We start from the raw sequence: 17,872 nt of genomic DNA on the forward strand, positions 1-17,872 counted from the left end.
AACATGCTTTCAGTATTTCTGACAAAATGACACAAAGATTTGGACTCCCTGAGGAATCTGAATCACTGAGACTGTGGTTTTCCTCCCTGCGTGCTCCCTTTGCTGTGATCATCAGCATCAGCTCAGTTTTGCAAAAAATGGAGAAGTCGTAAATTTAAACACAAAGCTGGTTATTATGTGTTTAGTGTCTGTTTATGTCGGAAGTATATCATCCATATCTGTTACTCTGCCTGTGTACACTGACACAGTGCTGTTGCTTTCAGCTTATCCTTATGCAAACTAATTAATTCACTTGTGTAATGTGAATGCATCAAGCCATTGCCCCAGTATATACATGAGTCATTGTGGTAATGATCCCTGCAGTTGTGTTTGAGACATCTATTGGTAAGTACTCTATGTTTGCTTTTCCATTCACCTTCCACTGTTCAGTCCCTCCCAAATGTTTTATCGCTATAAGGTGCTGGGCTATAAAGAATGAGCTCATTTGGGGGCCTGGCATGTCATTTGTTGATTCATGGTTAGCCCATGCCTCCCTTGCACCGCATAACCTTCACTAGCAGCTGAGGAAAATGGATGGTCCTTCCATATCTTTTCTTTTTGAGGGGAAAAGAGCAAGGCCCTTTTCAACCTGCTGCTTTGATGGAGAGCTATTCTTTTTTTTTTTTGATCAATGGTTTCCATTATTGTGACAGGAAATAGACATCAGCAGGATGTGCATTATCTGTTCATGTGTACATTTACTTTTTATCCCACACTGTGCACTGTTTTCCTCACATATTGTAAAAAGAGAAAAGATACGACCCACGTTAAAGACACAAATTACTAAGGCAGGATGAAAAATACAGATATAGATAAGATCCTTCACATGATGAAATTATGAGAAGGATCCTAAGCCAGAAATGGTTTTGATCCTCTCCTCCCTCATGCTGCATGCTTCCCTCTCTGAGAGCATTTCAGACAAACTGCTGCAAGCTTCCCTCTCTGAGAGCATTTCAGACAAACTGCTGCAATGTTCCCTCAAGAATAAAGCGTGGACTCCAATTTAGAGATGTTCCAATTGAATTTTTTCCCTTCAGCTCCTGATTCCAATACCTGAACTTGCATATTGGCCAAAATGTAGTACCGATCTGATACCATTGTGTTAGAGATAATCTTTAATACTTGTAAACTACCAATCCTGTATGGATGTGAAGTGATTGCTATCATTGTTGTATGGCATGGCAGAGGGCAAACCTTTGTAAAACATGATGGTGGTTAGGGCTGTGTTAAAATAATAGATTCATCTGATTCAAATTGATGTCCATTTGAATGACCTAATATCGCTTCGTAAAATCTGAAATCGATCTTTGAATATATGCTTTTGTGTGAAGCTTTAACCTTGTTAATCTTGCCGGTAGTAAACGGGCCACGGTGCTAAATTATTGACAACCGTTTTATCTGTAACTGTTAGCTTACGTGTATATGATTTGGTGTAATTTATTATTATGCTGCAGCAGATGTGGTGATGGAGATCATAGAGTTAACGCTTGTTAACTGTAAATGCAAAAAAACCTCCTGAAAAAGTCCGGACTTTATCAATACACCTATTGAGCAACAACTAAACATTTAGAAAAGTGATATTTCAATCTGTTCTGTCTGCAGTCTCTCATCCACTGCCACTAATATATGTTTTAAACAAGCACAGAGCGCTTTCCATCCAATAGCAAATTGTTAATAACAAGCTGAAACAGCAACTGCTTATGTCTTATGGTTTGGCTTTGTTTGCCACGTATCTTAAAACTTACCAACAATAATGTTACCTGCAGACAGTGACTCTCCTCAGCAGCAGAGGGAGGAGCAGAGATGGCAGCAGGACTGATACTGACTGATGTCTGTGTTCTTTATTCTGTCTAAACTTCACTCAGTACTGTGATGTCAGTAATATGATTTATATGCTGACATTTTAGAAATGTTTCTAGTGAGAGATTGAGTTTATATTGTGACTTTGCTCTTTCAATATAACTGTTGCTGCTCTAGAAACATTTAGTTACAAAATATTCTGTTTTATTCCTGTTCTGAATTTATTATTTTTTAAAACAATTCTTTGTAAAATTCACAGTATTAGCTCTCTCAGAATCTTTCACACACCAGCAAAAGTTGATGTTGTAACTGAAACATCCCCAATGGAATCGATATAGAATCGATATCGAATTGAATCAGAAATCGAATCGATTCAAGAAACCAGTGGCGATACCCAGCCCTAATGGCAGTGCTGAAATTGCCAACTCTAGTGCCACCCCTTGAAACTAAAGCTTTGCACACTGAACACGCTGCCTTTTACTGGTGGGACTCTCCAATGTAAATATTGCCAAATTGCTAACATTTTGCTAACAGCTAACACTACACTATGTAATCGATTATTCTTTGCCACTCTAAAACAGTAGTTGGTGTATGGATTTGCACTTGTATAACGCCTTTCTAGTCTTCCAAAGTGTTTTTACACTATGACTCACATTCGTTCATTCACACACACTGGTGGCTGAGGCTATTGTACAAGGTGCCAACTGCTACTCAGTTTTCAGACACTCACACACTGATTGCACAGCCACTGGGAGCACTTTGGGTTTCAGTATCTTAGTATCAAGTAGCCCAAGGATACATCAACATGCTGACTGGAGGAGCTGGGGATCAAACCACTGATCTTCTGATTAGTGGATGACTTGTTCTACCTCCTGAGCCACAGTTTGCTAGTTGCTAGTGGCTGCACAGCGCAACCTGCTGTGTAGCGTACTTCTTTAGAAGAAGCAAAGAAGAACTGATTTCTAAAAGAAGTGCCATTTTATCTGGGTGTGAAACTGCTTGACCCTTGATACCCGATCCTTCATTTTAGACAGTATCTGAGGCATTTCTGATACTGATATCAGAAATGTTTTCAAGCATGGCTGTTTTCAGAAACATTTTCAGATGCGGTTGTTTTCAGACCCCGTCTTTACATACTAAAATCATAGCAGATTTGACTGAATTAGGCATATTTGAAGATTTCCGACGGCAGAGCAACTGTGTTAATGAGCTTTGCTGACTGGCATGCACATTGAGTTGGTTCTTATGGAGGGATTTGGTCTTAGATCTCAAAACTTGGACGGCTAATTCAGGCCTGAAGTGCTACACAGCTTGAATAAGCCGTCTTCCCTTTGTGCTTGTTTTTGAGTTAGTATTAGCAAAAAAAATACAACTACTGAACTATTGTGCACTCTGTGCAAGGTTATTTCAGACAAAATAATAATTTGATGTAATGTTTCGCAATCCAGCCTCGAAGTCGAGCTACCACAGAGAGAGGGTGCAGTTTAATTCCCAAAGTGCAGTTTTGGAGTAGTACATGGTAGAACTACTGCAAAAATTATGAGCTTTCTTTGACTGACTCATTCACTGACTTTTATGTCTTATGAAATACCAGTGAGAGTTTTTCCCTCAGCATGAGCTGGAATGTGAGGTTGTACAACATAATAATTCTTGGTGTTATTGGCTCTTATGTTCCAGTATGATCCTTGTAAGTAACCTGACTGAAATGTTTTTACTGCGCATGTCAAGGCTTGAGTTTTGTCTGTTATTTGTAGCGCTACGCTGCACTATAACGTACTGTAAGATTAGATTTCAATACATCACAGGCTGGCATTGACACCAGGAAAACAGCAGGGTAGACAGTGTAATCTCTTAGTTATTTTACGAGAGGTAACATTCGCCATCTGTTCACGTGGCGACGCTGGATACTGCTCATTCAAAATGACACCGTCATGTGACATCACTCCCTAAAGATGCAATCTATGAAGATGTGTGCACGATGGGAGGTTTTTCTGTAAAATCAAGGCCTTGCACAGAGAGCCATGCGTCAACATGAAAGACGTGCATGAGAAGCTGCAGATGAGGCGAAGTGTTTTATTTCTTTCAGACGTCTTTGAGAGCGCAGTGTGTGGAATGAAAGAAACTACTTTGTCTTTGAAAGTTGCCAAAGTCAGTCAAATGTGAGTGGGAGGAGTAGATACAGGGGATGAATTGCTTCTAGAGGAGGATTATATTATCCGTTTGAGTTGGTTATCTTGCCAGATATCATTATGTTCCAAAATCCTCCTTTTCACATCACATTCATTCAGCTGAGGTTCAGTGTACACTCCAACTGATTGTCTGCTAGGAATTGTAATTCCTCGTCTTGTTGCTGTCTTACTCGCAAGGGAAAATGCTTGTTGACACACCAGTGCAGTTCACCTGTGTGTGTTTGCTGAACGTGCAAATTTCAAGCATGCCATTCCTGCTGTCTGCTCTGGAGTATACTCTGAATTACAAGAATGTTTTTTAGATATTGGTGATAGATTATTCCTACCGTTTCCTTAAATAGTTAGGCAAATAGTCAATTCCCAGAAGCAAAATAACCTCTGTTGTTTTAACTGACTGTTTTCTTAACATCAGTCAGACAGCTGTTCTTGTTTGAGCAGTGCTCTACAATGCAGGCTGTGCACAGAAAATAGATTTTGGAGCTTTTCTGTAGTCGAAGCTGTCGGAATCTAAAAGGAAAAATCTTATATACACAAAGTTAAGGAATAAGTTATCATTCCCATTCAGGGGTGGGTGTTCACTAAGACGTTAAGATAAGGCACAAATATGTGTTTTCCTATGCTTATCACTCTTCCTGATGCATGTGCACACATGCACGTCTATGTGCCTAACCCCTGCCCTTGCAATAACCTGAACCTAATTCTGCTCTCACTCTCGTGGTTTTTAAACAAATGAATCCTCTCAAAGCTAGTGAAAGCTCAATCACATACAAAACATTGTTGTCACAGTAGGTTTCAGTTGTTCATCAGTCTGACTGGGCTCATGTAGGGCTGTTGCAATAACCACAATATTGCGATATTGACAAGCCAACCGCTGGGGATGGAAAGCAAACACCAAAACAGTTATGTTCTTGTTTTTATTTTTTCATGGGACCGCATATTTACTCTATGCTACAAATGCTAACGACATGACAAGGCACTGAGCATCTATTCTGAGCTTAGATTCGCTTGTTGTTTACCTTTTTTTTTCTACTCTCCGCGATCAATCACAGTGGAGGAAGGGTGGGACAAATCGCCTACCATATAGACCAATCGTCTCGTCGCTGAACGACAACAACAAAATGAAGGAGAAATGAATACTGAGCCCACATAGACAGGCAGGTCCATTCCATAGATGTACAATAATAACTAGATACTTGAGCCAAGATGGCGCCTATTCAGTCCAATACAATTCCTCGCCTAGTGAATAAAAAAACAGTAAAAAAACAGTTTCTAGCTTCCAGGTTTCTTTCTGCAGTATGCGGCCCATATTATTATATATATATGTTCGCAGTAGTGTTTCGCCAGCAGGCTCTGCTCTCGAGTTGCCACTGTGCTTATAGACTTCATAATTTGATGATGTCACAAATTTTTAAATACATTTTCTTGTTTTAAGGAAAGTATAAAACCTCCATTCATCAGAGTCATAATTAACCTTGATTGCAGTTCAAGGTGTCCTGTCAACAATTTTACAGACCTCTCTTTTATAGTGATAGTCTATTGGGAAAATGCTGTTTGCTTCCCAGTGGATTTTTTCACTGCAATATTGGAGTGGTTACTGGAAAATATTGGAAGCAAGGCTGAGCGGTGTTCCTGGGGGCCTGATTCTTCTCTCTCCCTATGTGCTTCAGCCCTACCTTAATCCAGAGCAAGTGCTCTACCTTGTGCCAACATTTTTGCTTCTGTGGATATGTTGTGTCAAAGCAACCAGCTGCACCAAAAAAACCCTTTAATGCGCCTCATTTCCCCTCTGTGTTCTGCATTTAACAATGAACAAGTGTCTAATTTGTTTTAAAACTGTCACCTTTGTCATTTAAAAAGCAACAATACACCTAAGAATAGCCTAAAGCTCATTTATAAAGCACTAAAATCAGGATAAATTAAGTGATAGTGGTCAAAAACAACAAAAAATCGTGGTCATACTGCATATCCGGCTGTTGAGCCACCCTTAATCACTGCAAGGGAAATTCCTTCACTGCATCACCCCTACTGACAAGTCCACATCCATACTGTAGCTCATTATTTCATATCTCTGTGATTGATTTCTAAGGCCTCGCTATCTAAATAATTCTCACGCTAGCTGCCAGAATTTTAATTACACGAGCAAAAGAGTAAATATACTTGGTGATTCCTCCCTAGATGGATTTTTTTAGCCTGTGACAACTGACGCTTTGGCTCTGAGTTTTTGTGTCTCCTAAAAAGGAAATTAAAAACATGATAAGGCCTTGTCATCCACGTGTCTTTTGGGCCCCTCTCCTTTGCTCCTGCAGCTTCTGCATCAGTGGCAGGCTCCACTGGATCTGTAAGTGCAAGCTGGAGAGCAGGTCTGTGTCGATGCTTAAAGAAGTGGCTGTGCAGCTAACTCAAAGACCCCACTCCAATGAGTTCCCAAGAGAGCCTGGAGCACTGACTGAACAGATTTTACATTAAGACGCTGGGCAAGAGGAGAGAAAGGGAACAGTGCTGCTCCCTTGACTGCGTGGCAATACACAGCCACAGCTAATGAAGTGTTTTTGCTTGAAAATGGGGTGATAAGCATTCGTAAAATATATGTACGTCCTCATTGGCTGTCTCCAATATGTCTCCTCAGGCTTGCGTTGTGAGCATTGCATAAAAATGCTCAAAGTCAAACCATAAGCTATGTATTGTAGCTGGCTGCATTTCAGTGTCTTGAGGCTCCTGTCTGCCTCCTCCGCCTCTTTCTCCTTCTTGTTTTCTTCCCCCATCCCCTTATCCCCTCCTTCCCGTCATGCTTCAGCGGGCCACCTGAGGGGGGATATGTGCTCCCCCTTTGCCTGGTGACAGCTTGCAGGGAGATGTGGGCAGCCTTCCTTCTCCGCTGGAAGAGCTACGAGGAGAGGAGAGGAGAGGAGAGGAGAGGAAATGTTACGGATTAGGGCTTCTACCGAGGAACACCGCTGGGCTGATTTGTTCTAGAGAGCAACAAGACGAGTGGCTTTTCAGCAATTAACCTTGGTTTTTTGGTTTTGTTTTCCTCTTTGTATCATTCCGTAACTGAGAAGGGAAGGAGGTATTAAAGGATAGATACCAAGGGGAAGGGGTGAGCTCATTTAGGGCATTTACTGTTCATATGTAAATGAGTGTGAATACAGATGTGTACAGTATTATGCATATGTAGGTTGTTTCATGCATGATATAATGAGGAATCTCACAGCTGTGCAGCTGTTTTCCCTCTCAACAAGAATATAGAATCCTAATCAGAAAAACACAACCATCAGTCTGTTGACTTCAGATTGTGTAGACGTGTTGAAAGCTGTGAAACACAGTTTAAACCACCATCCTTTCCGGGTGCTGGAAACATTCAGAGCTGATCTCAGAATAAGTTTTTCCAGAGGACATGATGTCCAAGTCTTGTGAGAGCTCTACTGTTTGTGCACTTTGAGGTTGGACTGGCACAGCACAGGTCTCACCATCTTTTATCAGAGCTCAGTTTGACACGAACACACAGCTCAAAACTCAGTTTTGCAGTGTTTACATGACGCCTGGTTCACTTCAAAGGCCCTCACTCAAACAGCTTTCCTGCTTTTGACATAAGGTTGAGTCACAAAACAACTTTGTGCTTGTGATCAAGGGTGTTGAATTTTTTATAGGAGAGTTTAGATCTGTTTCCTAACCGAAATGTTGGGATGCTGGACATCCTTTAAATTCCAAAGGCTTATTTATTAACCTCTCTAATTACTTTCCACAAGATCTTGGCCCGCGTTTTTGTTTACTGTGAAGTCTCGCACAGCTGAAAGAGCAGAGAGGAAGAGAGATGGATAGGAAGAGGGGATATTCAATCAGATTGTAAAGTGCTTAAAACAAACAAGTGCGCAAAACAAAATTTGTAAATGTAGAAGTAATGCACTGAGCCCTTTATATGTCTATCTGGGCCTTTCATAGGAGATGTTACTTTAACATTCTGTACAACATAATGCAGTATTAATACAGTGACCTTGCAATACCTTTTACCCTTTTTAAACTCATGCTGTAAAATTTGAAGTGATGATTTAACTTCTTTTTTTAACACGTTATCTTTGCCTGCACTGCAGTTTAGTAGATTTGCACAGTGGTGGTTTCACCTGCTGTGAAGCACTTCATCTACTAGAGACATAACAGGAGATGTTTTTCCCAACTTTATTGAGAAAATTCAAATAATTTAAAACATGAAGTATAGCAGAAGAACTAGCACTAGCCAAGCGCTAATTATTTTTTGAATTAAAGAGCAATTTTCTGACAAAATCAGAGGAAGTAGGCATGTAGAAACAGTTGTTGTGGCAGCATCACCAAATTTTACCCCCACATTGGGCAAACATGCTCAGAGAGAATTGAGCATAGTGTTAGTTCAGGCAGGACATGATGTCAAGCTCAGCTCACATCCCAGCTACATCAGCTGATCTCAAACAGCCCAATCAACTGATGGAGCAGCTGATTGATGGAAGGGAGTCAGCTGATAGATCACATGATTCCTTTCTATGCAGCCAATTGGCAACTCTCATTCAGGCCGCCCTATTTAGTCTGCTCTGGCCTTCCTACTGTTGCTGCCTCCTCTGCAAGCCAGCTTGCAACCCGCCTCCACCCCAGCTCCTCCTTTTCATGTTGTGTCTGACCTGTCAGTGCTTTGTCATTGATGCTGCTCTGTTCTGTTCCCTTGGGTCTTTGCTGCTGCTCTCCCTGGCTTAGGCTTTCCATGTAGGCGCATGGAAGGGCAGGGAGGTTGGCTTTCTCTGCCTCAGGCTTCCTCATTTGTGCATGGAAGGGCAGAGAGGTGTGCTCTCTCTGCCTTATGACTTTCCACGTAGACGTATGAAAGGGCGGAGAGGTGTGCTCTCCCTACAATAGGTGTTCCATATAGGCACACAGAAGGGCAGAGAGGTGTGCTCTCTCCACCTTAGGCTTTCTACGTAGGCGTGTGGAAGGGCAGAGAGGTGTGCTTTCCGCCTTAGGCTTTCTAATTAGACGTGTGGAAGGGTAGAGAGGTGTGCTCTCGCCACCTTAGGCTTTCTACGTAGGCATGTGGAAGGGCAGAAAGGTGTGCTCTCTCCGCCTAAGGCTTTCTGCATAGGCGCGAGGAAAGGGAGAGAGGCTCCAGAACAGAGCCATACTGCCAAATATAATACTGCAAATGGAAATAAAGTTTTCTTTGACTAAAGTGGTCCTGACTGAAATAAATTTATTCCAACCAGAGAGAAACTAACAATCTCTTCTAGTGAAGGTAGTATGAGGCATTTTGATTCTGATTCAGCTACTATTGTGATTATTAGTGGAACATAAGGGTCCATGTAAATGCACCTAACACTCAACAAAAATAAGCAATAATAGCTTCATGAAAGTACTACTTATTGCAAGGGCTAGATTGCATTGTACTCTAGCCTTTGTATTATGTCCCAAGCTATTATGTTCCACTGCTGATGAAGTGTTCCGTCTAGCCTGACGTAATCCTACTTTCACAATGACCACCAGTCAACAATGGCAGCCTTTCAGTTACTTAGTTTGGGGGCGGAGAAGTTGGCTTGTTAACTTTCCAACTGTTCATGTAAATCTTGTACCCCTGCAGGTTTCACTTTTATGAAAATCAGTGAATGAAACTCTGACTCCGCTTGCTTCTCCCCAGCTGCTGAGCACTCATTTTAAAGCTTGCTGCTCTGTTAAACAAAGTAGTGTTTGTGGTCTGTTATTTATTAGCAAGTGAGTGTGATGAAGGCATTTTTTTTTTTTTTGCAGTCTGGCTTGCTTTGCCTCGCAGTAAAGTAATTCATCGACTGGTTGAGACTGACAGATAGATGGGTTCCTCCGGGTGGCCTGTGTGGAACGTGGCTCTGAGTGCTTGTGTGTCTCGAGTGAATATGTGTGGCTGAGAAAATGATTAAGCTCTATCGTCCTCAAGAGAGCTTTTGGACCTAATTAACCCAGTTCTTTATGACTGTATCCAGCATTTAAACGCAGTTAGGTCAACTAAGCACAGTTTTCCCTGACACCATCAGACACACTGTGTGCTGTGTCTCGTGGTATATTCCCAGTCACTAAAAAATGCATTCCCTGGTAGACATTGGCTCGTAATAATAGAAACATGATTGCTGCTCTGTATCAGTGAGACTTACCAGCACTCTTAACAGCTTCAGCTGAAGCCATTTCATCTCTACGAATGGCGGTGCTTCCAAGAAGAACATTGGCAAAGCATTTAAAGAGATGGAGCGTGGAGACTGGCTGCAGCACAGAGAGATGCAACCATTCTCCATTTTGGAACCCTTTAACTCTCTATGTCATTACTTTAACGTGCTATACACTGTGAGCAGTAGAGAGTGTATAAATTTAGATTGGTTGTGTGTACTTTTGTAGACCGAGGGGAGTGATTGGCCTGAGGCTGAGGATGTGACATGAGCTTTAAATGTTCTAACTGTTCTTTAACAGAATGACTTCTGTTCACTTCATGTCAGTGCAGTCTCTCTGTGGTTGTCTTTATAGTAGGGTTGATTCAGAAACGAAAAAAAATTCACGTGCTACTGAAGGTTTTATTTTGTTAAACTTTTGTCCAATTTCTCTTTGCTTTTTGCTTTCCCTGTAAAATACTGTATAGTTTCATCATCAGGCCTTAAACTACTCACTACTGATGATGAGTTGCAAGTACACATGGCACTGAGCTTTATTGTAACTATGCAAGAGCAAAGCGGCAGGCCTTGGCCGCAGGGACTGTGTGTGAATGTCTCAAAGCGCCCCGGCTATTTAGCCTCATGTTTGTACAGCAGCGCAAAGTACAAAAGGGCTCGCTGAATTGGAGTACAGATCAGAGAGTGTGGTGATCAATAGATGTCCTCTCTGCCAGTCACATCACTGGTCTCACTGCTTCAGGACAGCTGTGCCTATCACAGTGATGATGATAGAGACAAATGATTAAAAAAAAAAAAGCTCGGTGAAGCAGCTTATATGATGATCACATCAATCAATGCCACATCTTTGATATCATTACATTAGTGGCTCTTATAATGTGGGGCAGGCCTTCATGGGAGGGCATAGAGCCATGGCAGGTGGGGTGTGGATAACCAGGGGGGAAGTATGGAGTGAAACAACATTGAATGAATATGATTTATGTTGGGAAAATAAGCAAACAAGTTTTCCGGTGCTATCATGCTCACCTTTATTTCACTAAAATGAAACATGGATCTTTTTTTATTAGATGTTCCCCCATTTATTATCAATGATTGATAAAAAATTGTGCGGTGGGAGTGCATAAACGTTTTGTCCAGCTTGTGAAGGAAACAGTTTAAGAACCACTGCCTTAAAATGCGCCAGTGCATTCACAACGTTTGCACTGTAATGCATAGATTAAATTGTTTTGCTTTAACATGGGATAGAAGGCTGTGACACGCACGCTCCAGTAATCTGAGTCTCCTGCATAAACAGGCAGAACACCGAGCTATAGCTGTCCAGTCTGGTGTGTGTGTGAAGTGTGTGTTATTGTATAGCAGCCTGGGGTCGTTTGGATGTATTTTAGTTNGATAGAAGGCTGTGACACGCATGCTCCAGTAATCTGAGTCTCCTGCATAAACAGGCAGAACACCGAGCTATAACTGTCCAGTCTGGTGTGTGTGAAGTGTGTGTTATTGTATAGCAGCCTGGGGTCGTTTGGATGTATTTTAGTTAAGGTAAACAGTGGATGGCCGTGTGTAATGGCACTGGGTTCTGGTGTGCCTCCTTTCAAACTGGAGGCTGCAGATTTCTCAACATAACTGTCGGGCTGGTCTTCAGGTTGGGACCCAGTGCTCAAGTGCTCTTTGTCCATGCGGGTAGTTTTGTTTTATTTGCTTAGGTTTTGAGTTATCCATCTTTGCTGTCTTCACTCCAATGCAGTGTAAGTGAATAAAACTGAGTGCAGCTCACACCATTGAAATACTATGCTTAAAAACTGATGTTACATCTCATTGTGAATTGGTGTCCTTGCTGTTGTAGATAATCCACAGAACACACTGTCAACAGTTTTCATAGGGACTTTTTCATTGGATTAAAGAGTTGTATATCTCAAAACCTGACAAATAAAACCCAAACTATCCCGATGGCAAGATACCAGTAGAGGCGAATGAATAAGTAAATGTTTCTTTGTAAGATGGGAGACTTCTAGAGAGTGAGAAAGTGAACTTTTGTGAACTCCAAGTAGTCCGCCTGGTCCATCATTTATGCTAATGAAATTAGCCATTTTCTTTTCCTCTTCAGGAAGAGTGGATCTCATCCCCTCCACTTAAACTGCTCGCCAGCTGTTCACTCCTGCCCACTTCAAAGATGAGTGCCAAGTCAGCCATCAACAAGGAGGTCTTCACACCCCATGATGAGAAGATGCTTGCTGCCGTGCAGGTGAAGCGGAGGACCAAGAAGAAGATACCCTTCCTGGCCACGGGTGGTCAGGGAGACTACATGACCTTCATCTGCGTCTCAGGTAAGTTGGTTAAAAAAATCTCTTCTCTTCTCTTCTCTTCTCTTCTCTTCTCTTCTTCTTATGTATTCGTTTGTTCTGTGTGTCGGTTGTGCTGTTGCAACCCAAAGTCTCATTTCAGCATGTCTCCCCTAATTCTCCCACTAATGTTCACACTGATGAGCATGTTTGCGTTTTCTCTGCCAGCAGAATGACACGCTAAATCAATTTACTGCTGGGCTTTAGGTCAATCCTTTTTAAATAGATTAGATTTACGCAGAAAGTGAATAATTGTTTCACCGGAAATCAAGGTTTTAATTATTTTGCTTTTCCCCCTCTTTGAATGTTAGCTGAGATATTGCTTGTTAATTGAATTAGCCATGCATATTATTCACAAGGAGAATAGCTAGAGCATATTAATTTCAGTGCCAGCAGAACTGCTTATGAAGATCAATGACATTTCTTAATCCCACCATTTAAATGTGTATTAAACTCTGCTTTGGCAGCAGCAGATCTCATCACTGAAGGTTCAAAGTTACTTCATTTTGACGAGAATTTAAAGTATATCAGTGCAGAGAAAAGGCTGGCGCAGACTCTTGGCGCAGACTCAAATTCAAGTTTGTCTCCCAGTCGTCTAGTTTCTGTGTTTACACTCTCAGGCACAAACACATAAAAGCCATTTGTGTCAAGCGCAAGTCACAATTAACCACAGGTTTCTGAAAGCGGACACTGTTGTCAGAGGGGTTTATGATGAGTCATTTCTCCTGTGATGTGGAAATGAGTGTTGCTTGATATTCACTTGTTGTTATGCCAGTCTCATCACGTCCTGAGCAACAGCCTTCACCTCTGCGCCCTGTTTAAGCTCTGCAGCTCCAAAATCTATTAAAGTCACTGGATATCCTAACAGCTCAGGCTGCATGGCATAATTAAAATGCATAAATTATCTGATCTTGTAGCTTCCTTAAATTTTTTTTTAAAAATGATAACAGCAGAATGCATGACACGTGGATGGACTAGAGACTGGTCTGGAGTGGAAAGCTGATAGTTAGAATCCCAAATGTGGCTCTTGATTAATTGTTTTGTCTATTTGTGATTTCGTAATTCCCCACAGCCCAAAGAGATGTCTTTAAAAGACTTGTGTTGAATTCAATTCAATTGAAGACAGCAGATGGCAAACTGGATATCATTTTAGTAGATGAGAGCAGGATAGTTAATTTGGGGAGGCTGAAAGAAAATGTTCTTGGTAATGGTAACCGTTGACGACATTGCCGTTCAAAGCCTGGCTCCTCCAGTCTGTATGTCGAAGTATCCTTGGGCAAGATACTGAGCCCTAAATTGCTCCCAATGTTCTGTATGTATATATATAAAACTTTACGCTGTCCTCCGCAATGGAATTTACAACCAGATGTTACGTAGCTCCTTCACACAAGGAGAAAACACACATGATCTGGATAAATACTGTACAATCACTAGGATAGTTACATAAAGTAATAACCACTAAATTATTTTATTTAATACATTTTATTCCATTCGTTGCAAACAATAGGGTAGAGTATTCCTTAACGGAGCTGACCATGAATCACAATGTGTGTGCAGTGTCTGTGTGTGGCCAGGGACTTTTCTTGGATGTTATTCCCTATTTTGCTCCTCATTCTCTGACATCACTGTACTCTTAAGTTTTTAATTAAGGCAAAAAATTCCCACGCAATATGATTAATGTTATTGAACTCAACTTTGACATACAAATATAATCTAATCAGGCAAACTAGGTATTTATTTAGAACTGCCTTTTATACAGTAATTAAACACATAACCCCAGAGTGTGTCAGTGGGACTGCTCATTCTTCAACGCTGCAAAGCTGTGGTGATGCCAGGCAGTTTATTGTCTATATGTGTGTGTGTGTGTGTGTGTGTGTGTGTGTGTCAGTGTAACCTGCAGAGAGAGACAGAACGACTGAGCCAGGGTCAGTCTTAAATCCTCTGTAATGCGTCGAAGGGTAGCCAATTTAAACTGCCTTAAAATTGCTATCAGGGGAGGATTTATAGCCCAGATCTCTGCATCGCCTGGTGGGAGCAAGATAAGTTTGCCATAGTCCAACCTTGCTGTGAGGATGGAGAGGCCTCATGTTGGATTGTGTGACTAAAGGGACCGTGGGCTGTTGCATTCTTACTTACTTTTTATATAACCCAGCTGAATAGGTGTGTTTTGTGTTTTGGTCTATGGGGGATGTAAGTGGGAGTCAAGGTCTCTTTTTTTATGTAGGATTGAGAAAACTAACTTCCATTCATTCACTGCCATCTCTTCTTATTATGAGCAGAGACATCAGACTATTTCATCCCTCTACTGAAAAGCCTTTTGTTGATTTGTTCGGTGTTTTGTTTTGTTTTGTATCGTATTATCTTTTGAATTACAATGTGCTGTATGTGAAAATGGACGTTACATAATGTTTACCACAACTGGCATCGCCACAATCAACCCAAGCTTATGTCTTGAGTTAGTTAGATTATTAAAACTTCTTTGCCGTCTGCTCTGCACTAACTGTCTCCTGACTGAGCTGCTGTTTTGTGTCACATGTTGGAGCACAGTAGTGAAGGCAAGCACTGTTATGTGGTTCACTTAGTCATGTGGCATTTCTCTAAGCCAGCCAAGTATTGTTCTGATTTGTGTCTGTGTGCATCCCTTGGGTGTACTGTATAGCCAAACCGAAAGTGTGAAACCAGCCTGTGCCTTCCAGAGGAACAAGGCTGGTGTGTGTGTGTGTGACTTTGAGTGTTCTGTGTGACTATATGGAAGCACTATGTGTGTTTAAAAGGGTGGGGGAAGGGGCTTGCTGTGACAGTCTCATGGCTACAGTAGCAGATAGTTAAGGAATGAGGGCCATACAGTGGCAGAGTTATGTAATCTGTCGTATGTCACGGCTAAAGGAATCGTACAGCATGAGGAGCTGTACTGTAGAGACAGCCGCGGGCGCTCCGCTCTCAAGCAGGGTGCCAGGATGAAACACCAGGCCGTCACTGCTGCTCTAACTCCAGGATCATATGCTGAAATATTGTCATAAGATCTGACTGGAGACAAGAAAAACATGATGTTTTCACCTCCTATGTCTTGTACTGGAAATACAAAAAATTACTTGCAGTTTATTATCTGTTTGGAATAAATCACAGCCTTCAGACGCATGTAATATGGATGTTATGCAATTGACCCTGTAACCGCATCAGCCAGTCTGAGCTGTATTTTCAGTGTGGGTGAGTCCGAGTCTTTGAATTGGCTGAACACATGGCTTTTTGTCTTAGGTATAGCACTGCATCTATCAGTGGAACAACTAGGCCTGGACAGCTGCCACTTGAAGAAAAGTGATTCTTGTTTCAGAATTACTATGGCTCCAGAAAACAAGACCGGTTTTGCTCGCATTGCTAACTGTTGTTTGGCTTCAGGGTTAAATCTTGGAAATCACTTGTACGTCAGCAAAGCAGCACAATAATATTGTGAAATTCCCTGTAGCAATAAAGTGATTTCCATTAGAGGAGGCTTTTTGTCCACAAGGCCTAAATCGGTAGTATGGAATATTACATAATCATACAGTGTGCATTCTTAAGCCCATGTTCGTGTTCTAACCTGTTCGGTTTTGACAAACAGGAGCATTTTATCTACTTTGCGTTGCAGTTTGGTATCACAGTCTGGCAGGTTCCAGTCTGGGTCTGGATCTTAGCCTATGCTCAGATTACACACAAATGTGGCCAAAATCTGATGTTGTATTGCTCTCAAAGACAAAGATCTGATTTTTCATAGTGTGGACTAAGGCTGAACAAGACTCAGAATTATGTCAGTCAAAACAGATGTGGTGGTTGAACACGAATATTTTTTATTTATTTTTTTTATTAAACATATAAAGTTTTTAAAGTTTGAATGGGCTTAGCAGGATGCTCAGAGTGACAGCGGCATTCACGTTATATAGTAAACAAGCTAATTGTGCTAATGAAGGATTGGAAATGTGCAACAACATTTTTTACTGATGCTAGGTATTAAACAAAAGCCAGAGACTGTGTTGTATTAAGTTGCTGTGAGTGGTAAATTCACCACTTAAAAGCAGGAGCGTTATTAGGAGTTAAGGGTCTCTGACTGATGATTTGAATCCCCGACTCTCTGGGGGCATCTGGCTCCACCGCTCTGCTTCCTCTGCACCCACACCTCTCTTTCCACAGAACTGCCAGCAGTAGCTGTAAATAGAGCTATGGCTTGTGTGTTCCTCCTCACCCTCATGCCATTTCTCCACAAAGTCTCAATGGTTTGAAAAATGTCCCAATTTAAGACAGCCCGAAAACAAACGTTGGTCAGATGATGTTATTCTGCATGATAATGAGCCATGTGCTTCTGTTTGTTAGTCTGCGGCCAGAGAAACAGCCCTTCCAAACAGTGGGCAGCCTCCTTCTTAATGAGGAATTGTCATCCGACCTCTGCAGCAAATCATTTGGGAGATGAACACGCAGACCACATCATAATTTTTTCCCCAAAAGCTTGTTTCGCAAATGTGATGTTTTTTGTTGTCGTTCCAACGTGCATGTGAGTGACCTAAATGCGTATATGTGAGACATTTCAGGGCAAAGCTTCATTCACACTAATGTCTGATATGGGTCACTTCAAACATGAATGTGAACCATCTATGCAGAAAGATTGGATCTGAGCATTAAGCCCTGTAATGTGAACATACCCTTAGTCTGCTTTAAAGTAATATCTGGTGTGGCTCATGTTGAGAACACAACCATTTACAAGATTATGTGATGTGTGCAATAAGAATTTAAAGCTAAACTAAACTGGTGTTCTTGATTCCTTTGCTCCATTTTTAACGTAGTGCTGCAGTATGGAGTCAGGATGTTTCATTTCCTTGCTATTTTTCTAGCTGTCATTATCAAACAATGTGAGATTTGTAAGCTCAGCATGACCCCCGGAGGAGAAAAAGCCTTGGAGCACAGTTAATGGAAGTGCATGACTTGTTTGTCAGAAGCCAGTGTGAACCTAAAGCACACTAGAACTATAATGCAACATGCATTTAAATGGTTTGCGTATCATTTATCGTACGTTTTGACTGATTTATTTTACCAGAAGTGGTACAAAACTAAACTCTGCTGTCTTGCTCTGGCTTCTCTTCACCCCTGTGACCGCTAGATGCTCCTAGCCTGTGCTGTGAGGATATTTCTATGATGCCTTTGATCTTATATACACATACACATTCAAACAGAGCTGCTCAGCTACACAGAAACGTATGTTAGCGCTTTCACAACAGCATCAGGGGTCTTGATGACATAGGAGTGTGCTGGAGCGAAGCCAGAAGCTCAACATGGACCAAGTTGGTTAGTGAGCTTTTTCTTTGATCACTGGGCTTCACGCGGTGCCTTTATGGCTGGA

General features: G+C 41.5%; 1 protein-coding gene across 3 annotated transcripts in view; it reads left to right on the forward strand.

Moving 5' to 3' along the window:
* Positions 1 to 17,872, forward strand: part of stxbp6 (syntaxin binding protein 6 (amisyn)) — an 88,443-nt gene that overhangs the window by 2,983 nt on the left and 67,588 nt on the right. For 2 of the 3 annotated variants that reach the window (XM_050061657.1, XM_050061659.1), the window contains exon 2: positions 12,273 to 12,492. In XM_050061657.1, the coding sequence (XP_049917614.1) occupies positions 12,339 to 12,492 (154 nt within the window). In that variant the 5' untranslated portion in view covers positions 12,273 to 12,338. The remainder of the gene's footprint in view (positions 1 to 12,272; positions 12,493 to 17,872) is intronic. The other variant, XM_050061658.1, reaches the window with a different exon arrangement.

This window comes from Epinephelus moara, chromosome 14 (assembly GCF_006386435.1).
Source record: "Epinephelus moara isolate mb chromosome 14, YSFRI_EMoa_1.0, whole genome shotgun sequence".
NCBI lineage: Eukaryota > Metazoa > Chordata > Actinopteri > Perciformes > Serranidae > Epinephelus > Epinephelus moara.